We start from the raw sequence: 17,628 nt of genomic DNA on the forward strand, positions 1-17,628 counted from the left end.
CTCAAGAGAAATATAAACCATTATTGAATGTAATATTATATGTTATTTTTATTACTTTTTTATAAATCTACTTCAAGGTTCATAAATAATCAACTTATGGAGGTATCATAAATATTTTTATAAATTCATATACACTAGAGAATCAATTATTAAAAAAAAATAAGAATGACCAAAATAAATAAGAATATTTATTTTCTTTCAATAATATTAGGGACAAAACATATTTTAAGTAATGAAACAAAAAGTACATTTAAAATGATAAATATATATCTTTGGATATATGAAAATTGTTAAGATAATTGAAGTATAATGTAGAATTTATGGGAATACATGAAAACGACATATATATATATAATGTTATTACTTAAATTTATTTTACTTTTTAATCTACGTAACTTAAAAATTAGAGAAAATTTAAATAAAAATTAATACTATACATTTTTTTTGTTTTATAATCATTATAATAAAAAAAATAATAAATATTATATTTAATTTTTGTAGGAAAAAAAAAAGTTTTTCTTTTTTTTTAAATATTATAAAAAAAGATAAATGCTTTTAAATTATAAAAAGGAAGTTATGTTAAAAATTACACCTACTCACTACTAAATTGTGAGATTGATAATGATTGTTAATAAAAAAATTAGGTGATAATTTGATAATTAAATAAAAGCTTCCAGTTGTTAAATCAGTAATAGTATTTGTAATAAAAATTTTTATTAACAACAAATTGAAAAATTTATTAACATAAAGTAAATAGTTAATGTAACATTATTACTTAAAAATTCACCTTACATTAAGATATAAAAATAATTTTTTCTTTGAAGTTTAATGAAATATTTTTTAAAAAAAAAAATTTTTAGTTTAAACATTACCCTTCAAAGTTAATCATTCATTTTAAAGTCAATTGAAATGTAAAGGGCATTCTTGTAATTGTTGAAATATTCTTTCATAAAAATGAACTGTTGAATGGTAAAAAATATGACAAGATGATACTTTTATAATATTTTTCTAGACATATAAGGAAATCTAACTATTGATATAAATTTTTATTATTTTCAAATAAAAAAACATTAAAAATATAATAAAACCTTTGAATTCATTTTTCTTTTTTTTTTTTTGATTTAGATAATATCAGGAAAAATAATATTTTTTTCTTTCAAAAAATATTATAAAAAAAAAGCAATTTTTTTATCCTAGTGGGAAATTAAAGTAAGAAAAAATTAGTATAATAAGCAATTTATAAAAATTGTAAGTAACCAAATAATACAATTTAAAAAATTTATTATAATAATAAAACTATTAAATTAATTAAAAATATTATTAAATATGTTTTTTAATTTAAAGTAAATGAAATCCGTAAAAATGTTTTAAAAGATACTTTTATTTGTATTAAATCAACCATTAAACATATTTCATATTGTTTTTCATTTAAATTAGAATTTTTAAAAATATTATTTTATTAAGAACGAAAGTAAAACCATATATCCATATTATATTTTTATTAAAAAAATAATTTAACTAATTCTAAATTATATTTATATATATATATATATTAGAAAAATAGGTTTCGGAAATGAATATAAATTAGAAAATATTTTGAAAGCAAATTTTTTGATACATTTTAAAATGTATATTTCTAGCAACTGTAAAAAATATTAATCTATCTAATGTTAACAATAAATTAGAACCATTTATCTTATTTAAAAATGTAATTTTCAATCGGCAAATATTTAATAAAAACAAAAGAAAAATATAAAAAAACACTTATTAAAAATTGGCATTGAAATAAAAATCAAATATTAAAATTCAATTTTTTTTATACACTTTTCATAAAATATTTTTAATGATATATTTTATTTAAAAGATTTAAAGTTTTTGGTCCTTTTAATGATATAAAATAATAAAAAAAATTTTTTTTAAAATATCTTTTATCAACATATTGCTGAATATTAACTTGTTTTTATAATATTTTTTCTTGAGATAAAAATAATATTAACTTTATTTTCAATACTCTAGGAGTTTATATATTTTTTTTATTATTTATTTTACAATAATAATATATTTTTTTTATTGTTAATAATAAAACTATAACTTTAATATTATTTATCAATTCCCTATTTGAAAAAAAATAGACATTTCTATCTTTAAATTTTATTCAAAATGCATCATCGAAAATTGGATGATTTTTATTAAATTTATAAATGTTATCTTTTAAAGTTTTTTGATAAGTTTATATTGACATCTTTATGATAAGAAATATATAATTTATTCGTAATATACAATTGTAACAATAATTATCAGACAGTTTAAAAATGAAATGTAATATTAATTTAAAAAAAAAGTCTTTAAATATATTAAAAATTAAAAGTATTTTACATTTCTAGTTTTTAATTTATACATAATGATATATTTTGCCTAATCAGGAAATATATTTCATTATTTCAATATTTTGATCAATTGTTTTTCAAATTATATTATTATAAGAAGTATATTAAAAGTATAATAATTATAACGAGTAAAGGTATATAATAATTAAGTATCATAGAACATTAAATTTTAATCATTTAACAAAATCTTACACATTAATATATAGTATTTATATTTCTATCATACTATCACGCGTAAACCTTTCCTAAATATCAGGCCACTTAAAATGTTAGATAGATATTATAATGAATGTATTTAAATTTATTACCAATAACAATGTTTTAATTTATCTTCTATTCATGAGCCACCTTATTATCTTATGTATTCATTTTATAAACATTTACTAATGATTTTTCTTAACGTTACTTTCTATCTTTTATTATAGTTATTTTGGTATGTCAGTCAAAGACAAAAATTTATCAAAAAATAATAAAGAAACTATTATTAAAAAATTTAATTTTTTGGATTTATTTACCACTATAATTGATGAAACATTTATTAAATTATGGAAAAAATATCTTTATTATGATTGTATATTAGATGAAAGTGAATTAAAACGTTTAGGTAATCATAAGTATAATGCTACTGATTCATCTATACTTGATCATTTAATATTTCAAAAGTATGTTTTTATAATTATTTTTTATTTTTTTAAATTAATTAATATTATAAATTATTTTTTTAAAGATTTTGGAATTGGTTGGTTAATTTTTTGCCAATGTCATTAGCTCCTAATACAATAACATTATTAGGATTAATAAGTAATTTAATAACAGTTGGAATTTTATCAGTATATTGCTATACTGTAACAGAAATTGTAAGTATAATATATATATTTATAAAGTTTTATTAATTTTTTTATATTAGGCACCAAGTTGGGCATATTTTTTAGCTGCTTTAGGTGTTTTTTCATATCAAACATGGGATGCATTAGATGGAAAACAAGCAAGAAGAACAAATTCATCATCACCATTAGGTGAATTATTTGATCATGGATGTGATTCAATGACACAAGTATTTATAACATTAAATATTTGTTATGCAATGCAAATTGGAAATTTTCCATCTCTTTGTTTTATAGTTAATGTTATTTCTGTTATCCTGTTTTATGGTGCACAATGGGCAACTTATTGTACAGGTGTTATGAAATTTAATAAATTTGATGTAACAGAAGCTCAATGGTCTGTAATTATAATACTTTTAATTTCTGGTATTTTTGGACCAGAAATATGGAATATACATTTTTTTGAAATTGAAATTAAATATATTGTTTTATTTTTTTCACTTAGTGGTTGTACAATGCAATTTTTAAATTATATGAACAGTGTTTTTAATGAAGGTAATGGAAAAAATGGTAGTACAATTGCTGGTACTTCAATATTATTTCCTGTAATTCCATTATTACTTGTATGTGTACCATTTTATTTTATATATACAGGATCCACAACTAATGTATATATTGATCATATAACATTACTTTGCTTATGTTTTGGTGCTATTGGTGCTAAAGCAACAAATAGATTAATTATTGCACATATGTCTAAAAGTGAATTAAAAGCATTTGACTTAATATATCTTGCACCATTAGCTATTTTATTAAATCAATATTATGGGAATTATTATGACGAATATACAATATTAATATATGCCACTGTAAGTTTTATAATATTATGTTTATAATTATAATATTTTTTTTTTTTTTTAGATTTATGCATACACTAATCTTTTAATATTTTGTGTATCTATTTGTAAGCAGTTTTGTTCATATCTAAATATACAATGTTTTTCATTGGGTAAATACACGGATAATACACTTTTAAAAGTGGGAAGAAAAAATACTTCTGAAGAAAAAGGCAAACAAAGTCGTTAATGAAATATTGTGCCTCATATTCTATTATACTTAAAAATCAAATTAGTTAAAATTCAACAAAGTGCACATAATTATATTGATGATAATTTAAATAATAAAAAAAACTTTATTAAATTTTAAGCATTAATTTTTTTTCAAAATTAGATTATAAAGTATCAATTTATTTTAATGTAAAAAAAATATATATATATATTCTTTTTTTTTACCATATTTGATAATATTATCATATTAAGAAGTTAAAAAAAATCAAAATTTGTATGCCAATAGAATTAGAATATCTTGTCTTATTGCGTTTTGGAAAAAAAAGAAAACTATTCAGCTATCATTTATTGTTTTTAATAAATTTTATTATTATTTTTTTTCATTATATTTTTTTATATAAAAAAACATTAAGTCTAAATTGTTTTCTTCTAATATTGATCAAATAATAATCTAAATGAAACATCATTCTATAAAATTTGAATATTTTAAAAAATATATAAATAAATAAAAGAAATAAAATTAAACTAACATCAATATCATTATCCAAATCTCTTTTTCCCCATAACATAATATTTTTTGCTATATCATTTTGTTTGGAATATTTTACTGTATTTTTTTTATTAGAATCCATTCTTTTACCAACCCAAAAACGACTTGAACTTACAAGATGTTTTCTAAAATTATTTGAAAGTTTATTTCTTTTCATTGTTTCAACATAGTCTTGAGTAAGAAAAAAATAAAGAATAAAAAAATAAAGAACAAAAATGGTTTTTGAGTTCATGTCTAAAATATAAAATAATAAATATTATATATTTGAGTGGTATTAATATAAACATTGTTTAAAGTAGTATATATATATATATAATTTTTTTAAAATAATCTCATCTAGATAAAAAAAGATCTTCTATTATATAGTAAAAATATATAAGAAGGATTTAAAAAAGCTATTATAATATTAAAAATATAATTAAACGAAAAGTAATATAAAAAATATGTTAAAATAAAAATATTTTATAGAATAAAGATCTTCAAAATTTGGATATTAAATATGGAAATAAAAACGTGAAAATGACAAAGTAAAACTCGTTAAATTATTAAACCATGACTTAATTTTGAATTTTTTGTGGTTATATAATGAACAAGAATAAAATATCAAATAGTTATTTATATATTTTTTAGGAAAAAAAATTTTTATTTTCATAACAATATCCTCAAAAAAAAAAAAAAAAGTAAAAATTATAAATAATATTTTTACAGTTATTAAACCTTTTCTTATATTCTTCTATTTCTTTTTAATCATTCACTACATTCCCATTATAATAAATATTGTATTATGGTAAAAGAAAGATAATATAAAAGTATCAGGATGGCACATCAGCATTTGACGAATCTAAATAATACATATAATTATATTTTAAATTGTGTATAAGTTAATAAAAAAATTTAATAATTACCTTCTTTTCTTGTTATTTTTGTCAAAAATAATTTGACATTCTTTGTTAATCGACTACTAGAAATAAACTTAATAATACTTTCTATAATAAAGATAATAACTTGAAACATTGTTATTATTGAAAGACCCAAAAAAAAACCAAATTGACCTCCTATTTGAGACATAAAACCAGGAATTGATGTTGTGTAAATTTCTCTTACACTTTCATACTGTAATATATATTAATTAAAAAAAATTATTATTTTTTTTTTTATTTTTAATTATTAATTTACCTGAAGATTATAAAATGATATTTCCAAATTAAAATCATAATCTGTAAAATTTTCAAGTGCTGGAGTTTGTTGTAATGTTGGATGATATTCCCATCGATGGCAACCTGGAATACATAATGATGAATTTATACTCCCTGCTTTAACCAATTGGATAGTATCATAATAATTATTAGCAATTAATGAAAGATTACATATAGAATAATTTTCACTACCAGGTATGTTATTTAGATATGTTAATGTACAATTAAATACATTAATAATAGTATTTTTAAGCCATTGACTTATAAAACAAACAGAATCAGTTCCTTCAATCTTAAAAAAAAATATAAAATTTTTTTAATTATATTAATTTTTATCTTACTTGATAAGTACAATCACCAGGATGTTCTAATAATTCAATTCTTCTTGATGTTAAAAACATTCTATTCCATTCATTTGGATAAATATAATATCTTGGAAAATCCATTGCATAATCAAAATTATCACTAACATATAAAATTAATTGAGGTTGGTAGATGTATGTTGTACTACTGGATGAAACGGGTGCTTTCATTTTGATTGATAATTTACCAACATCGTCAGCTTCTGTTTGATTTAGTCCTTTAATAGTTTGATAACATAATCCTCTTCTCATAACTACTTGTTGTTTAAAAACTTGACCACAACAATTAATTTTATTTCCAGATATTTCACATTCTTTAAAAAGATCTTCACATTCAATTCCATATCTTCCTTGAATTAAATCATAAAATTCTTTAACATCATAACCATGAGACCATATTTTATACATATTATCTAATTCATTTAAATAACTTGTATTAAAATATACAAGATCATTCATATTCTCAAAACCATTACCAGCCAAAAAATATTGTATTAAATCTCTACACCCATTTTCTGTTAAATTTGGAAAATGTACTTTCATATCGTTATATATTCCATCAAATTTTATAACATCAGGAATTTTAGGACATATTGTTATTGCTGGAAATTGTTGTGAAGAAACTAATTTGATAGTTGTTGAGGTAGCTGTAGGACCATTAATATATTCTACAACAACCATTGTTGTCATTGCTATACAAACACTTCCGCAAATAAAAAGTACAATCCACCAGAAAATACGTTCTTTTTTTGATTTACTAAGTAATGCCTTTAAAAAATAATTGAAATTTAAAATTATTATAATGAATATATATATATATATATATAAATAAATAAACATACTTGTCCTAATCCATGAATCTCACTTATCCATGGAGGATAACTTTCAGCCTTACTGTGACAAACATAAACATCATCATTAAAAGTATTATTAGGCAAATGTATTCTTCTTTCTTGTGTTTCTCTTTCTCTTGAATAATTATATATATCCCTTCCGGGACTTTGAATATATAATAAAGATGGCATTATTTTCAAAATTATTAAAAATATATAAATTCAAATAGAATTATATAGTAAAAAATAATTTTTTTTTAATAGATTAATTATTATAATAAATAACTAGATTTTTAAAATAATTTATAATAAAAAGATTTAAAAAAGATAACAATATTGACAACTTAAAACTTAATATTAAAAAGAAAACAATTAATATTTGTTTAAGTGTAATATGGAAACAAGATATATTATTTAAAATTTTCATTTATATTTATGTATCAATTTACGAATTACAAACATTTATGGCATAATATCATATTAATATAAAATGTTATCATTTCAAATATATTATTTACATTTTTATAAAAATGTTTTTATAATATTGAAAATAAAAAAAAATATTGATAAACAATTTACCATAATATGAATCTTAAATCATCATTCTTTAATTTTTCATACATATTTTTAATGGTTTTTAGAATTACAATTAAAAATTGTAATATTGTTATTATTGTAAAACCTAAAAATAATCCAGAATGACCACCAATTTGTGAAATAAACCCAGGAACGGTTGTTGTTATAATTTCTTTATATAATTCTGTTTGTAAAAGTGTATGACTCATTTCTATACGAAAAAGTGGAAGAGTATCTTTACCAAATCCAGCAAGTTTAAAATTATATGGTCTACTAATAAGTTCAACAGTAGTTTCATGACGTTTACATGATTGTAAACATGGTATACTTTGAATATCAAGTGGCATAATATCATTATAATTTTTTATAATTATACTTGGATGGCATATTGTCATATTAGGTGAACGATAACTCATATACCAAAATGTACATTTATATTTATTTATAATTTTTTCATTTAACCATTGAGTAATAAAACAACTACCTCTTCCTTTATAATTAGGATCATTATTACATTGTGAATCACCAGCTAATAAATCATATTGTTGTTGTGTAAATCTAAAACGATTCCAATCAAGAACATTAAGATAAAATCTAGGAAATAATCTTATATCTGAACCTGGATTTGAATTATAAACAACTAATTGTAATTGATATGTTTGATTACTAATAAATGCACTTGGTAATGATTTAATAACTAAACCAATTTTACCTATTTCATCAGGATCTCGTTGATAAAAATTATTTAAAGTAAAACATTTTCCACGTAATAATACAAATGTTGATTTAAAAATTGAACAACAATCTATATCATTTCCACCATAATAACAATTTTTAAAAAACTTAATAAAAATTACTATAAAAATTTTTTTAATATAAAATTACCTCTGTGCAATTGAAATTCATATCTTCAAGAATAAATTTATATACATTACTAATTGAACCTTTTTGTTTAATCCATGAATTCATTAATCCTTCCAATTCAATCATATCACCAGAATTAAAATTACTTATTAATGGTCCATAATTATCAATGCCACCTCCAGCTAAAGCATACATAATTAAATTATCAACAGTTTTTTTTGGTAAAGCTGGTTTAAAAGACCAAATATCTTTACGAATAGCTGTGACATTAAATGTATCTGCATTTTTTGGGCATAAAGTTATATAAGGATATAATAATTTATTGTTTCGTTGAATTTTAACAAGTGTTGTTGTTTTTTTAGAAAAATATTCTTCAACAACTAATGAAGTTAAATAAATTGCAGCTGAGATACCAATTAATAAAATTATAAACCATATGTATCTTCCTATACCAGGTTTTAATGAAATAAGAAAACCCAAACCATGAAGTTCACTTTTCCATAAATTTGAACAATGACTACATTTTGTATGTGGTCTTGGTCCATCACATTTTAAACTAACATTACTAAAGATAAAAAAAATATTATAATAAATAATAATCATTAATAAATTTACCCTTTACTAAAAGAATAATCGTATTTTCGAAATCTATTTATAGCATAAAAATTAGTATGTTTTGTTTTTAATATAAAATTATTATCATCCACACAATTGTCCTTTGAGTTCATTTACAAAATTAAAATATATTATTATTCTTATGAATGATAAATTTTTCTATCTAAAAGAAATTTATACTATATTTCTTCAAATATAAGGTAATTTAATAGTTACCTTCTAATTATTATTATTAAACTTTTTTAAAACATAAAAGTACATATTATATTTAAAATTGTTTACTTTTAATTAATTATTGTTGTAATAAAAAAAGGCCAATTTAATTTTTATTTAAAATAGTACCTTTATACTTTATTATAATAATAAAATAAATTTTTAATAAATTTATAAATAGAAAAATTTTCATTTTGTAATTTTATTTAAATCTAAAAATGATAATTGGGGACTTTTTTTTTTAAATCTTTTATATAAAATAAATTTTTTTAAATCTTTTATATAAAATAAATTTTTTTAAATGCCTATATAAATTATATCTTTATATTGTTATATTATTAAATATAATATAAAAAAATAATTTAATTAAAAGTACACATAGAAATAAGAAAATATCCATTATTGATCTTTTACGATTATTGTAATAAACATAAAAATGACAAAAAAGTTTAAACAAATTTGCACTAATTAACAAAAAGTTCAAAAATGAGTCATACACAAAGAGAATTGAAAATTATTTCAACACCAATTCCAGAAATATTCATGTAATTGAAAAATAAATTATTTTTTTATTATTGTCGTTGTATAAAATTAATATTATATGTTTGAATCTTCAATATTTTAAACTTCAATGTCTTTTTCTAATTTTTTATTGAAACAAAATATTAATAGCTTTATTTTCAAAAACGTTATTAACATATTCCCTAAAAGTAATTCATTTCTAAGAATTTATATCAAAATCCGATTTTCAAAATAAAAATTTTTTTTGATACAATATAGTATTATTCATCATTTTCAATTATATTTATAGCTTCAAAATGAGCTAAAACAAGTTTACAATAGTTTTTATAGTATTTTTTTCTAAAAAATTTTTAAGATGAATTTTTATATTAAAAAAGCATTTATATTAGTAAGGTTATTTTAATGATATTTATGAAATAAATTTTTTGCATTTTATGTACATACAAATTTATTCAATTTTTACAGTTTTTATGATAACTTTGAAGTTTTATACAAAGATTCATAGAATGTTTTTTTTTTATAAAATTTATATATGATATACGTTAACATCTTTTTTATCTCCTTTTGAAATCCGCTTGTTACAAAAATCATTTTGAAGCCATAAAATTGAAGAAAAATGATAAATAATAATTTAAAACATTTTAATATTTGTTTTGGAAAAAATTCATTTTTGAAAGTGGGATTGTAACGTGAATTCTCGGAAATTAAGTATTATTAAGAAAATATTAACAACTTGTTTGACAATAAAGCTATTAACTTACGTTTTTCAATAAGTGTCAGAAAAGACTTGATAACACATTATCTGAGTGATTCAAAAATATATAACCAATAATTTGAGACAATAATAATAAAATAAATAAATAGTTAAAAGTTTCAAATAATTTTTTTGTATACTATAATGATTTAAAAGGATAGTAAAGAAAAGGGCTTCGCGCGTTGAGAAATATACAGTCCAAAGGTTATGAATCCTTGAGTAGTATTTAAAGAGGGAATTTAAAGAAATATTTCATTTTTTAATTTTGTGTGTTTTGGAATACTCTCTAACTTAATTTTTATTTAATTTTAATTGTTTGTGTTTTATAGGGGTATTCAGTATTTAAATTTTAATAAAATTTTTACTGGATCTATATTTAATTTTTTTTTCTATTATTTTTTTATGTTTGTAAATTTTTTAAAAAAGTTATAAATATTATTTTTTTTACAGAAATAATTTATTATAAACTTTTTTTATCAGTCAAACTTATGACAAATGAAACAAACCAATATTTTAGTTTTTTGAACACATTACAATTAAAGATGATAGACGTATAAAAAAAAGATATACAAAATACAGTTTATTTACTGTTATTATACTGTCAATTATTGAATATGTTAAGCAAACCAAAAATCATAAATTTAAAATGTATGTTTTAATTAAGTAAGATTAAAACACTTTTTTGATAAATTCTTTTAACTATATTATATTTTTATATTATTTGTAATCTAATGATATTATCTTGATTAGTATGTGTTATATTTCTTATTCTGTTTTATCTGTTGCATGATTAATTGTGATTATCTTAACTGTATATTATTAATATATTTAAAATAGCTATACAAACGCAAAAAAAAAAATACATTAAACACAAAAATACTAATAGCCAAGCAGAGAAAATTATTACTAAAAAGGACAAAAGAAATATTTTATTTCCACTTTTTTCTTGTTTCTATAGTTATTTTTGTTTTATATTTCAAATATAAATTTATATGAAAAAAGATAGTTATTTTTTTTATCAGTGTTAATTATGTTAATATTTTAAAAGAAAAAAAAAATGGAAAAATGTTTATTTATTATTTTATTTCAAAATTTTAGAGTTTAAACTTTTATATATTTTTAATTGTGTTTGGTAAAAACGAAAAATTTTCTAACAATTTTTTTTACTTTTTCGGTAATTGATTTACCAAAAAATAAAGAAAAAATATGTTCTTGAGAATATAGATACATTTGTAAAATTGTTAGAATAGAAAAACCTAAACAAAATCCAAATTGACCACCAATTTGTGACATAAAACCAGGAATAGTTGTTGTATAAACTTCTGTTATCTCTTGATACTATAAAAATAATAAAAAAAAATAAAATAATAATATTTTACCTGTAAAGAATTATATGTAAAATCAATTGAAAAATTATATCCTTCAAAATCTTTGAGTGAATTTCCTTGTTGTAAAGATGTTGTATATTCCCATCTATGACATCCTGGTAAACATTTTGTTATATTTGTACTACCTGATCTAATATATTGAATTGTTAAAAAATAAAAATTTACAATTGTTGATACATTACATATGGGTAATCCTTCTGTTCCAGGAATATGTTTTAAATATGTTAAGGTACAATTTTGTAACCCAAAAATATTTTTTTGAAGCCATTCTTTTACTAAACATCCAGCATCAACACCTACAATCTTAAATTAAAAATATATTAATATTTAGTTATTTATTAATATGTTTACTTTATTAGAGCAATCATTTTTATGATTTAAAAGTTCAATTTTTCTAGCAGAAATATATAATCTGTTAAAAGTATTAGGATTAATATAAAATCTTTGTGCTGATGCAACATAATTAAAATTATCATTTACCAAAACAATTATTTGCTTCTGATAACTATAATTAGTATTAGTTACTGAAGGAGGTGAATTAATTCGTACTGTTAACTTTCCTAAATCATCAACCTCTTTTTGTTTTAATCCAGGTTTTGATTGAAAACATAATCCTCTTCTCATAACTACCATTGATCTAAATATTTCATTACAACAATCCATATCTACACCATTAAAATCACATTTTATTAAAAAATCTTTACACTTTAAACCATATAAATCTTGAATATGATAAAAAAATAATTCTGTTGAGTAATTGCGTGACCAATAGGTATATTTATCACCAATATATTCAAGATAACTACGATTAAATGTTGTTATATCATCCATATTTTCAAATCCATGCCCTGCTAAAAAATATAATATTAAATCTTTACTCTCTTGTATAGTTATATTTGGAAAATTAATTTTTAAATTATCATAAATTCCAGTAAAGTTAAGAGCATCAGCCACTTTTGGGCATATAGTAATTCCTGGTAATTCAAGTGAAGGAACAATTTTAATAGTTGTTGATGTTGCTGTTTGCATATTCAAATATTCTAAAATTACAAGTGTTGTCATAGCTATACAAAGAGAGGCACATCCAAACAAAATTATCCAAAAAATTGCTCTTCTTCTTAGTGTTTTACTTAATAAAGCCTTAAAAAATATATCTTAAATTTAATAATAAAAATTAAAAATAAACCTGACTAAGGCCATGTATTTCAAACATCCATGGAGCGTATTTATCAGATTCAAAAAAACACCTACAAATGGAATCTTCATTGTCATTGAATTGTTTTTTTGAAACTTTTTGATTTATTTTTATATTTTTATTATTGCATGTAGTACATTCATAATATTCAATTTCAGGCATTTTGTTGAAAATAATTTAGAAGAATATTTATGAAATATACGGAGAAAAATGTATAATTAAAATTTATTATATATTCCCTATATTTAAGCATAAAATAATTATCTTTTACTTATTTGTAATTAATTATAACTTGAAATAATATCAATTTTTATTTGTTCTAAGTATACATTTCCTATAATTTATCAAATTGCCTACATTTTAAGATTAACAAATAAATATAAATAAAAAGAAATGTGTTTATTTTATATAAAAGAATATTAATGTTTGATATACCTTAATGTATTCTTTAAAATTTATTAAATAAAAGATTGTTTTTTTTTCTTATCATTTTTATCTTTATTAATAACAAAATATAAATTATTCGAAATACAAATAAAGTTTTTTTTTAAAATCTTATACTTTCAACATTATATTCTCTTTTAATAATTGTAGACTTAATTTATTCTTATTATTTTTATATTTTATTTTATTAATGTGAAAATTAATAAGATTTGATATAGTCACAGGAATTTATAAAATAATTCTTTTTAAAAAATATTGAAAAAAAATTTTAAAAGTAATTTTAAAGTATGTTCAAAATTATTAATAAGTACTAAGTATAATTTAAAATATTAATTTTTCCACACATACATATATAGAGATTAAAAAAGTATTAAGTTTCAAATAATTAAAAAAATATTCTTAAATTTATAACTTTTATTAAATATTTTAAAAAATTTATGACGTTTTCATTTTGTATTAATATTTAAATTAGTTTGATTTATTCTTAAATAAGTAGATTATATTTATGAATAATATTGTAATGAGTATATAATAAATTATAAAAAAATTAATATTATTTAAATTAAATGTAGTGACTTAATTTTATTTAAAAAAAATATTAAAGATTTAAAAAATAAAATTTAAAATATTTAATAGAAAAAAAGTTCACTTTTTATATATATATATTTTACCATTATTATTTTCCTATAAAATTAAATTTTAATTACTAATTTCAGAATAAAAAAATGAAAATCTTTTTGATTTTTATGTATTTATTTCTTTCAACCTCAGAACAATTTGGATTATCGCAATTATCTATGATGGATGATAGAATAAAAAAAAATGACAATAAAAAAGTTTTCATTTCTTCAAAACAATATCAATATCCATATAGTGTATTTCCACAATTTAAACATCCATTATTTTCAAAATTTTTTTCAAATAATAAAAAAAGACCATATAGATATTCTGTGTATGAATTTGTTCAAACTCCATTAAAATTACAAGAATCAGGAAAAAAAATTAAGAATCGTTACTTGAATTTAATATATAACAAACATCCATACATTATAAATAATAGAAAAATTAATATTTGTAGTGTTTTATCAAAAGAATAATAATCATTTTATTTTTCTTTATAACAAAAATAGAAAAAGTTTTATTATTATTATAATAGTATTTTTATAAAACTATTAATCATCATGAATGTTTAAAAAATGAATGCAACATTTTTTATTAAAGTAAATGTATATTGTTAAGATTTTTTTATAGTATAAAATAGTTTTATTAAAAAATAAACTGAAATTTTATATTATAAAAAAACTGTTTATTATTTTAAAATGATAGCATGAACTAAACTCATTACAGTATAATTGTTAAATTTTAATAAATGTCTGAATATTGTTCATTTTTATTTAAAAACTTTTTAATATCCAAAATAATAATACAAAAATAAATGACTTTTTATTTTTTATTAAGAATTCCATTAATATTTTTAAGTTGTTCACCAAGTTCAGATAAAGTAAAATTGTCTAATAAACTTCCTTTTGCTTCTTCCTTGTCATTGACTGATGTACTTTTAAGAAGTTTAAATGAATTTAATAATGTTTTTCCTAAATCTACAGGGTCCATATTTGATGATACTTTCTTGACAACATCTTCTGGTTCTTCTTTTTTTAAATGTGATTCAATTCCTGCCAGACCCATTATAACATCTCTTATCTCCCAACATTGATAAAGATCTTGTAATAATGCTTTCCAATCTTTTTGCTCAAAATGTTGTTTCATATTTTGTAAAATTGTTGCAGCCTCTTTTTTTGCAATTTTACTCCCCGTATCAATAAGAGCATTTTTTAAAAAATCCATTTTTTTTTCAAATTATTTTTTGGACGTTTAAACTAAATATAAAATAATTAAATAATTTTTAAATTTTAACCAATTTAATATAATTCACGTGAAACTTTTTTCATTCATATACATAATTATAATACACTTAAAATAAATCTCAAAATTCTTTAAATTTATTTATAGTTTTACTTTGTAAAAATTAATGATATGTAAATAAATAAGATATAGTAGACAGGTTAATATTTTAAATATATATATTTCATTATAATTATCTCTCATGATAAAATAAAAAGATTTCAAAAAGTTATGTATATTTTAAAAATACATGTATAAAATATCAAATTATAAATATTTTAAAATATCTTGCAACATTTATTTAAATATTACAGTTATATTACTCATTTTCACTAGACATATGAAAGTTTGGTAAAAATTTTAAGATATAAATAAAAGTATAACTTATATTTATAAATATTTAATTTTAATTTATGATAAAAAAATATTTAATCATTTTTTATTTAAAATATCTTTAAAATATTACTTTGTAATATTATATATTAGCACTATAGTTATAAAAAAAGAATAAAATGTTTTAAAGTTACTTAGTCACAATGAAACTCTGACAAGTAATTTTAAAATAATAAGTATAATATTTGAACAACTATTACTATTGATCTTGAAAAATGTAATAAAAGCGCTTTTTAATAATCATTTTATATCAATAAAACTTTTATATAATATTAATATTACAATTGTATTATCGTTAAAATTGTATATCAAAAAATATAAAAAAAATTGATAATATAAATTGATTAAAATACAAATAATAAAAATATTATTATAATAATATTTATTTATAAAAGTAGCAAACAATAAAATTTGTATCTCAAAGTATTTTATACTTATAATATATATATATATATTTTTTTTTTATACCTTTTTCTTGATCTCATAATTTTTTAAGAAGACTATGGAACTTGTCTATTTAAAAAAAAAATTTTTTTTCTTGTGATATTTAACCAATAAAGAAGTAAAAAGTTTTCAATATTGAATATTTAATATTAAAATACATTCATTGTTTTTTTTGGGAGAGGATTTAACATTTATCTTACCATAATAAAATAATAAACTTTTTCAATACCATAGAATTAAGTTAAATTAATACTATTTTATTTTTGTTTTTTTTGATGAAAAATGTTTTGATTCTGTATTTATAATATCTTTTTGGTTATCATAATTGACTATTTTTTCTTTATTTGATGACACTGGTTCAGATAGAAGATCATAAACAAATTTGTTGTAAAAATTATCAAAATCAAAAAAACCTTGTTCATTATTTAAAGCATCTGATTCATAAATAGACGGTTCAACAGATAAATCCCTTAATAAACTTCTTGGTATAATTTGTATACTACTACATGGTGTAGTAAACAGCCAAAATAAAAAACAAAGTCTGAGAATCATCTAAAAATAAAAAAAATTAAAAAAAAAAAATGTACTTATATTAAAGTATATACTTATTATAAATGGGAAATATCTTAACTTTCAAAGGTAAATATACTAAAAATATTTTTCATTAGCAACACCCAAATGGGATGTACTTTTCTAGATAGCCAATAAAAGCATGAAATATATATAAATTCTTTTCTAAATATCATCTTTTGCATAATCAAATTGAAATGGTATTTAAAAAGAAACCATATTAAAGTTAATTATTATAAATAATTATGCAAACATATAAATGTTTTTTTGCATGTACATATAAATAACACATTTTATACTTTTTAATTACAAGATATAATCATATCTTAAAATAAAATATGGTTAATAAAATTTGTGCATATCAAATAACAATCATTAATTATATATTATAATGAAATTAATTTTTTTTTTCATTTCTTTCATTATAGTACAAATAAAAAGATAATTTATATTTTCCTTTATAAAATGGCAATAATAAACACTTGTTAATTAGAAGTTTCAAATTGATAAGAATGTTTTTTTATTTTTT

At 19.0% G+C, this 17,628-nt stretch overlaps 7 protein-coding genes across 7 annotated transcripts; 2 read left to right on the top strand and 5 right to left on the bottom strand.

Moving 5' to 3' along the window:
- Window positions 1–2,822: 2,822 nt before the first annotated feature.
- SRAE_X000077500 (Bb in a boxcar) lies at window positions 2,823–4,297 on the top strand (the record flags this gene model as incomplete). The annotated part of the gene is made up of 4 exons (XM_024645160.1): window positions 2,823–3,049; window positions 3,115–3,244; window positions 3,295–4,080; window positions 4,133–4,297. The coding sequence occupies 4 exons, from the start codon at window positions 2,823–2,825 to the stop codon at window positions 4,295–4,297; spliced, it is 1,308 nt and encodes a 435-aa protein (XP_024510646.1).
- A 410-nt stretch (window positions 4,298–4,707) lies between these two features.
- SRAE_X000077600 (Hypothetical protein) lies at window positions 4,708–4,985 on the bottom strand (the record flags this gene model as incomplete). The annotated part of the gene is made up of 2 exons (XM_024645161.1): window positions 4,708–4,746; window positions 4,809–4,985. 2 exons carry the CDS (start codon window positions 4,983–4,985, stop codon window positions 4,708–4,710), a joined length of 216 nt encoding a protein of 71 aa, XP_024510647.1.
- Window positions 4,986–5,640: 655 nt separating this feature from the next.
- On the bottom strand, window positions 5,641–7,411 carry SRAE_X000077700 (Na+ channel, amiloride-sensitive family-containing protein; the record flags this gene model as incomplete). Its single annotated transcript, XM_024645162.1, has 5 exons — window positions 5,641–5,669; window positions 5,734–5,941; window positions 6,005–6,316; window positions 6,366–7,154; window positions 7,229–7,411. The coding sequence occupies 5 exons, from the start codon at window positions 7,409–7,411 to the stop codon at window positions 5,641–5,643; spliced, it is 1,521 nt and encodes a 506-aa protein (XP_024510648.1).
- Window positions 7,412–7,794: 383 nt separating this feature from the next.
- SRAE_X000077800 (Na+ channel, amiloride-sensitive family-containing protein) lies at window positions 7,795–13,508 on the bottom strand (the record flags this gene model as incomplete). The annotated part of the gene is made up of 6 exons (XM_024645164.1): window positions 7,795–8,637; window positions 8,681–9,224; window positions 11,992–12,101; window positions 12,143–12,454; window positions 12,503–13,291; window positions 13,338–13,508. The coding sequence occupies 6 exons, from the start codon at window positions 13,506–13,508 to the stop codon at window positions 7,795–7,797; spliced, it is 2,769 nt and encodes a 922-aa protein (XP_024510649.1).
- A 1,028-nt stretch (window positions 13,509–14,536) lies between these two features.
- SRAE_X000077900 (Hypothetical protein) lies at window positions 14,537–14,887 on the top strand (the record flags this gene model as incomplete). The annotated part of the gene is made up of 1 exon (XM_024645165.1): window positions 14,537–14,887. One exon carries the CDS (start codon window positions 14,537–14,539, stop codon window positions 14,885–14,887), a length of 351 nt encoding a protein of 116 aa, XP_024510650.1.
- A 346-nt stretch (window positions 14,888–15,233) lies between these two features.
- Window positions 15,234–15,635, bottom strand: SRAE_X000078000 (Hypothetical protein; the record flags this gene model as incomplete). The annotated part of the gene is made up of 1 exon (XM_024645166.1): window positions 15,234–15,635. One exon carries the CDS (start codon window positions 15,633–15,635, stop codon window positions 15,234–15,236), a length of 402 nt encoding a protein of 133 aa, XP_024510651.1.
- Window positions 15,636–16,781: 1,146 nt separating this feature from the next.
- SRAE_X000078100 (Hypothetical protein) lies at window positions 16,782–17,081 on the bottom strand (the record flags this gene model as incomplete). Its single annotated transcript, XM_024645167.1, has 1 exon — window positions 16,782–17,081. One exon carries the CDS (start codon window positions 17,079–17,081, stop codon window positions 16,782–16,784), a length of 300 nt encoding a protein of 99 aa, XP_024510652.1.
- Between the last annotated feature and the right edge of the window lie 547 nt (window positions 17,082–17,628).

The sequence above is a fragment of the Strongyloides ratti genome (assembly GCF_001040885.1).
Source record: "Strongyloides ratti genome assembly S_ratti_ED321, chromosome : X".
In the NCBI taxonomy this organism is placed as follows: domain Eukaryota; kingdom Metazoa; phylum Nematoda; class Chromadorea; order Rhabditida; family Strongyloididae; genus Strongyloides; species Strongyloides ratti.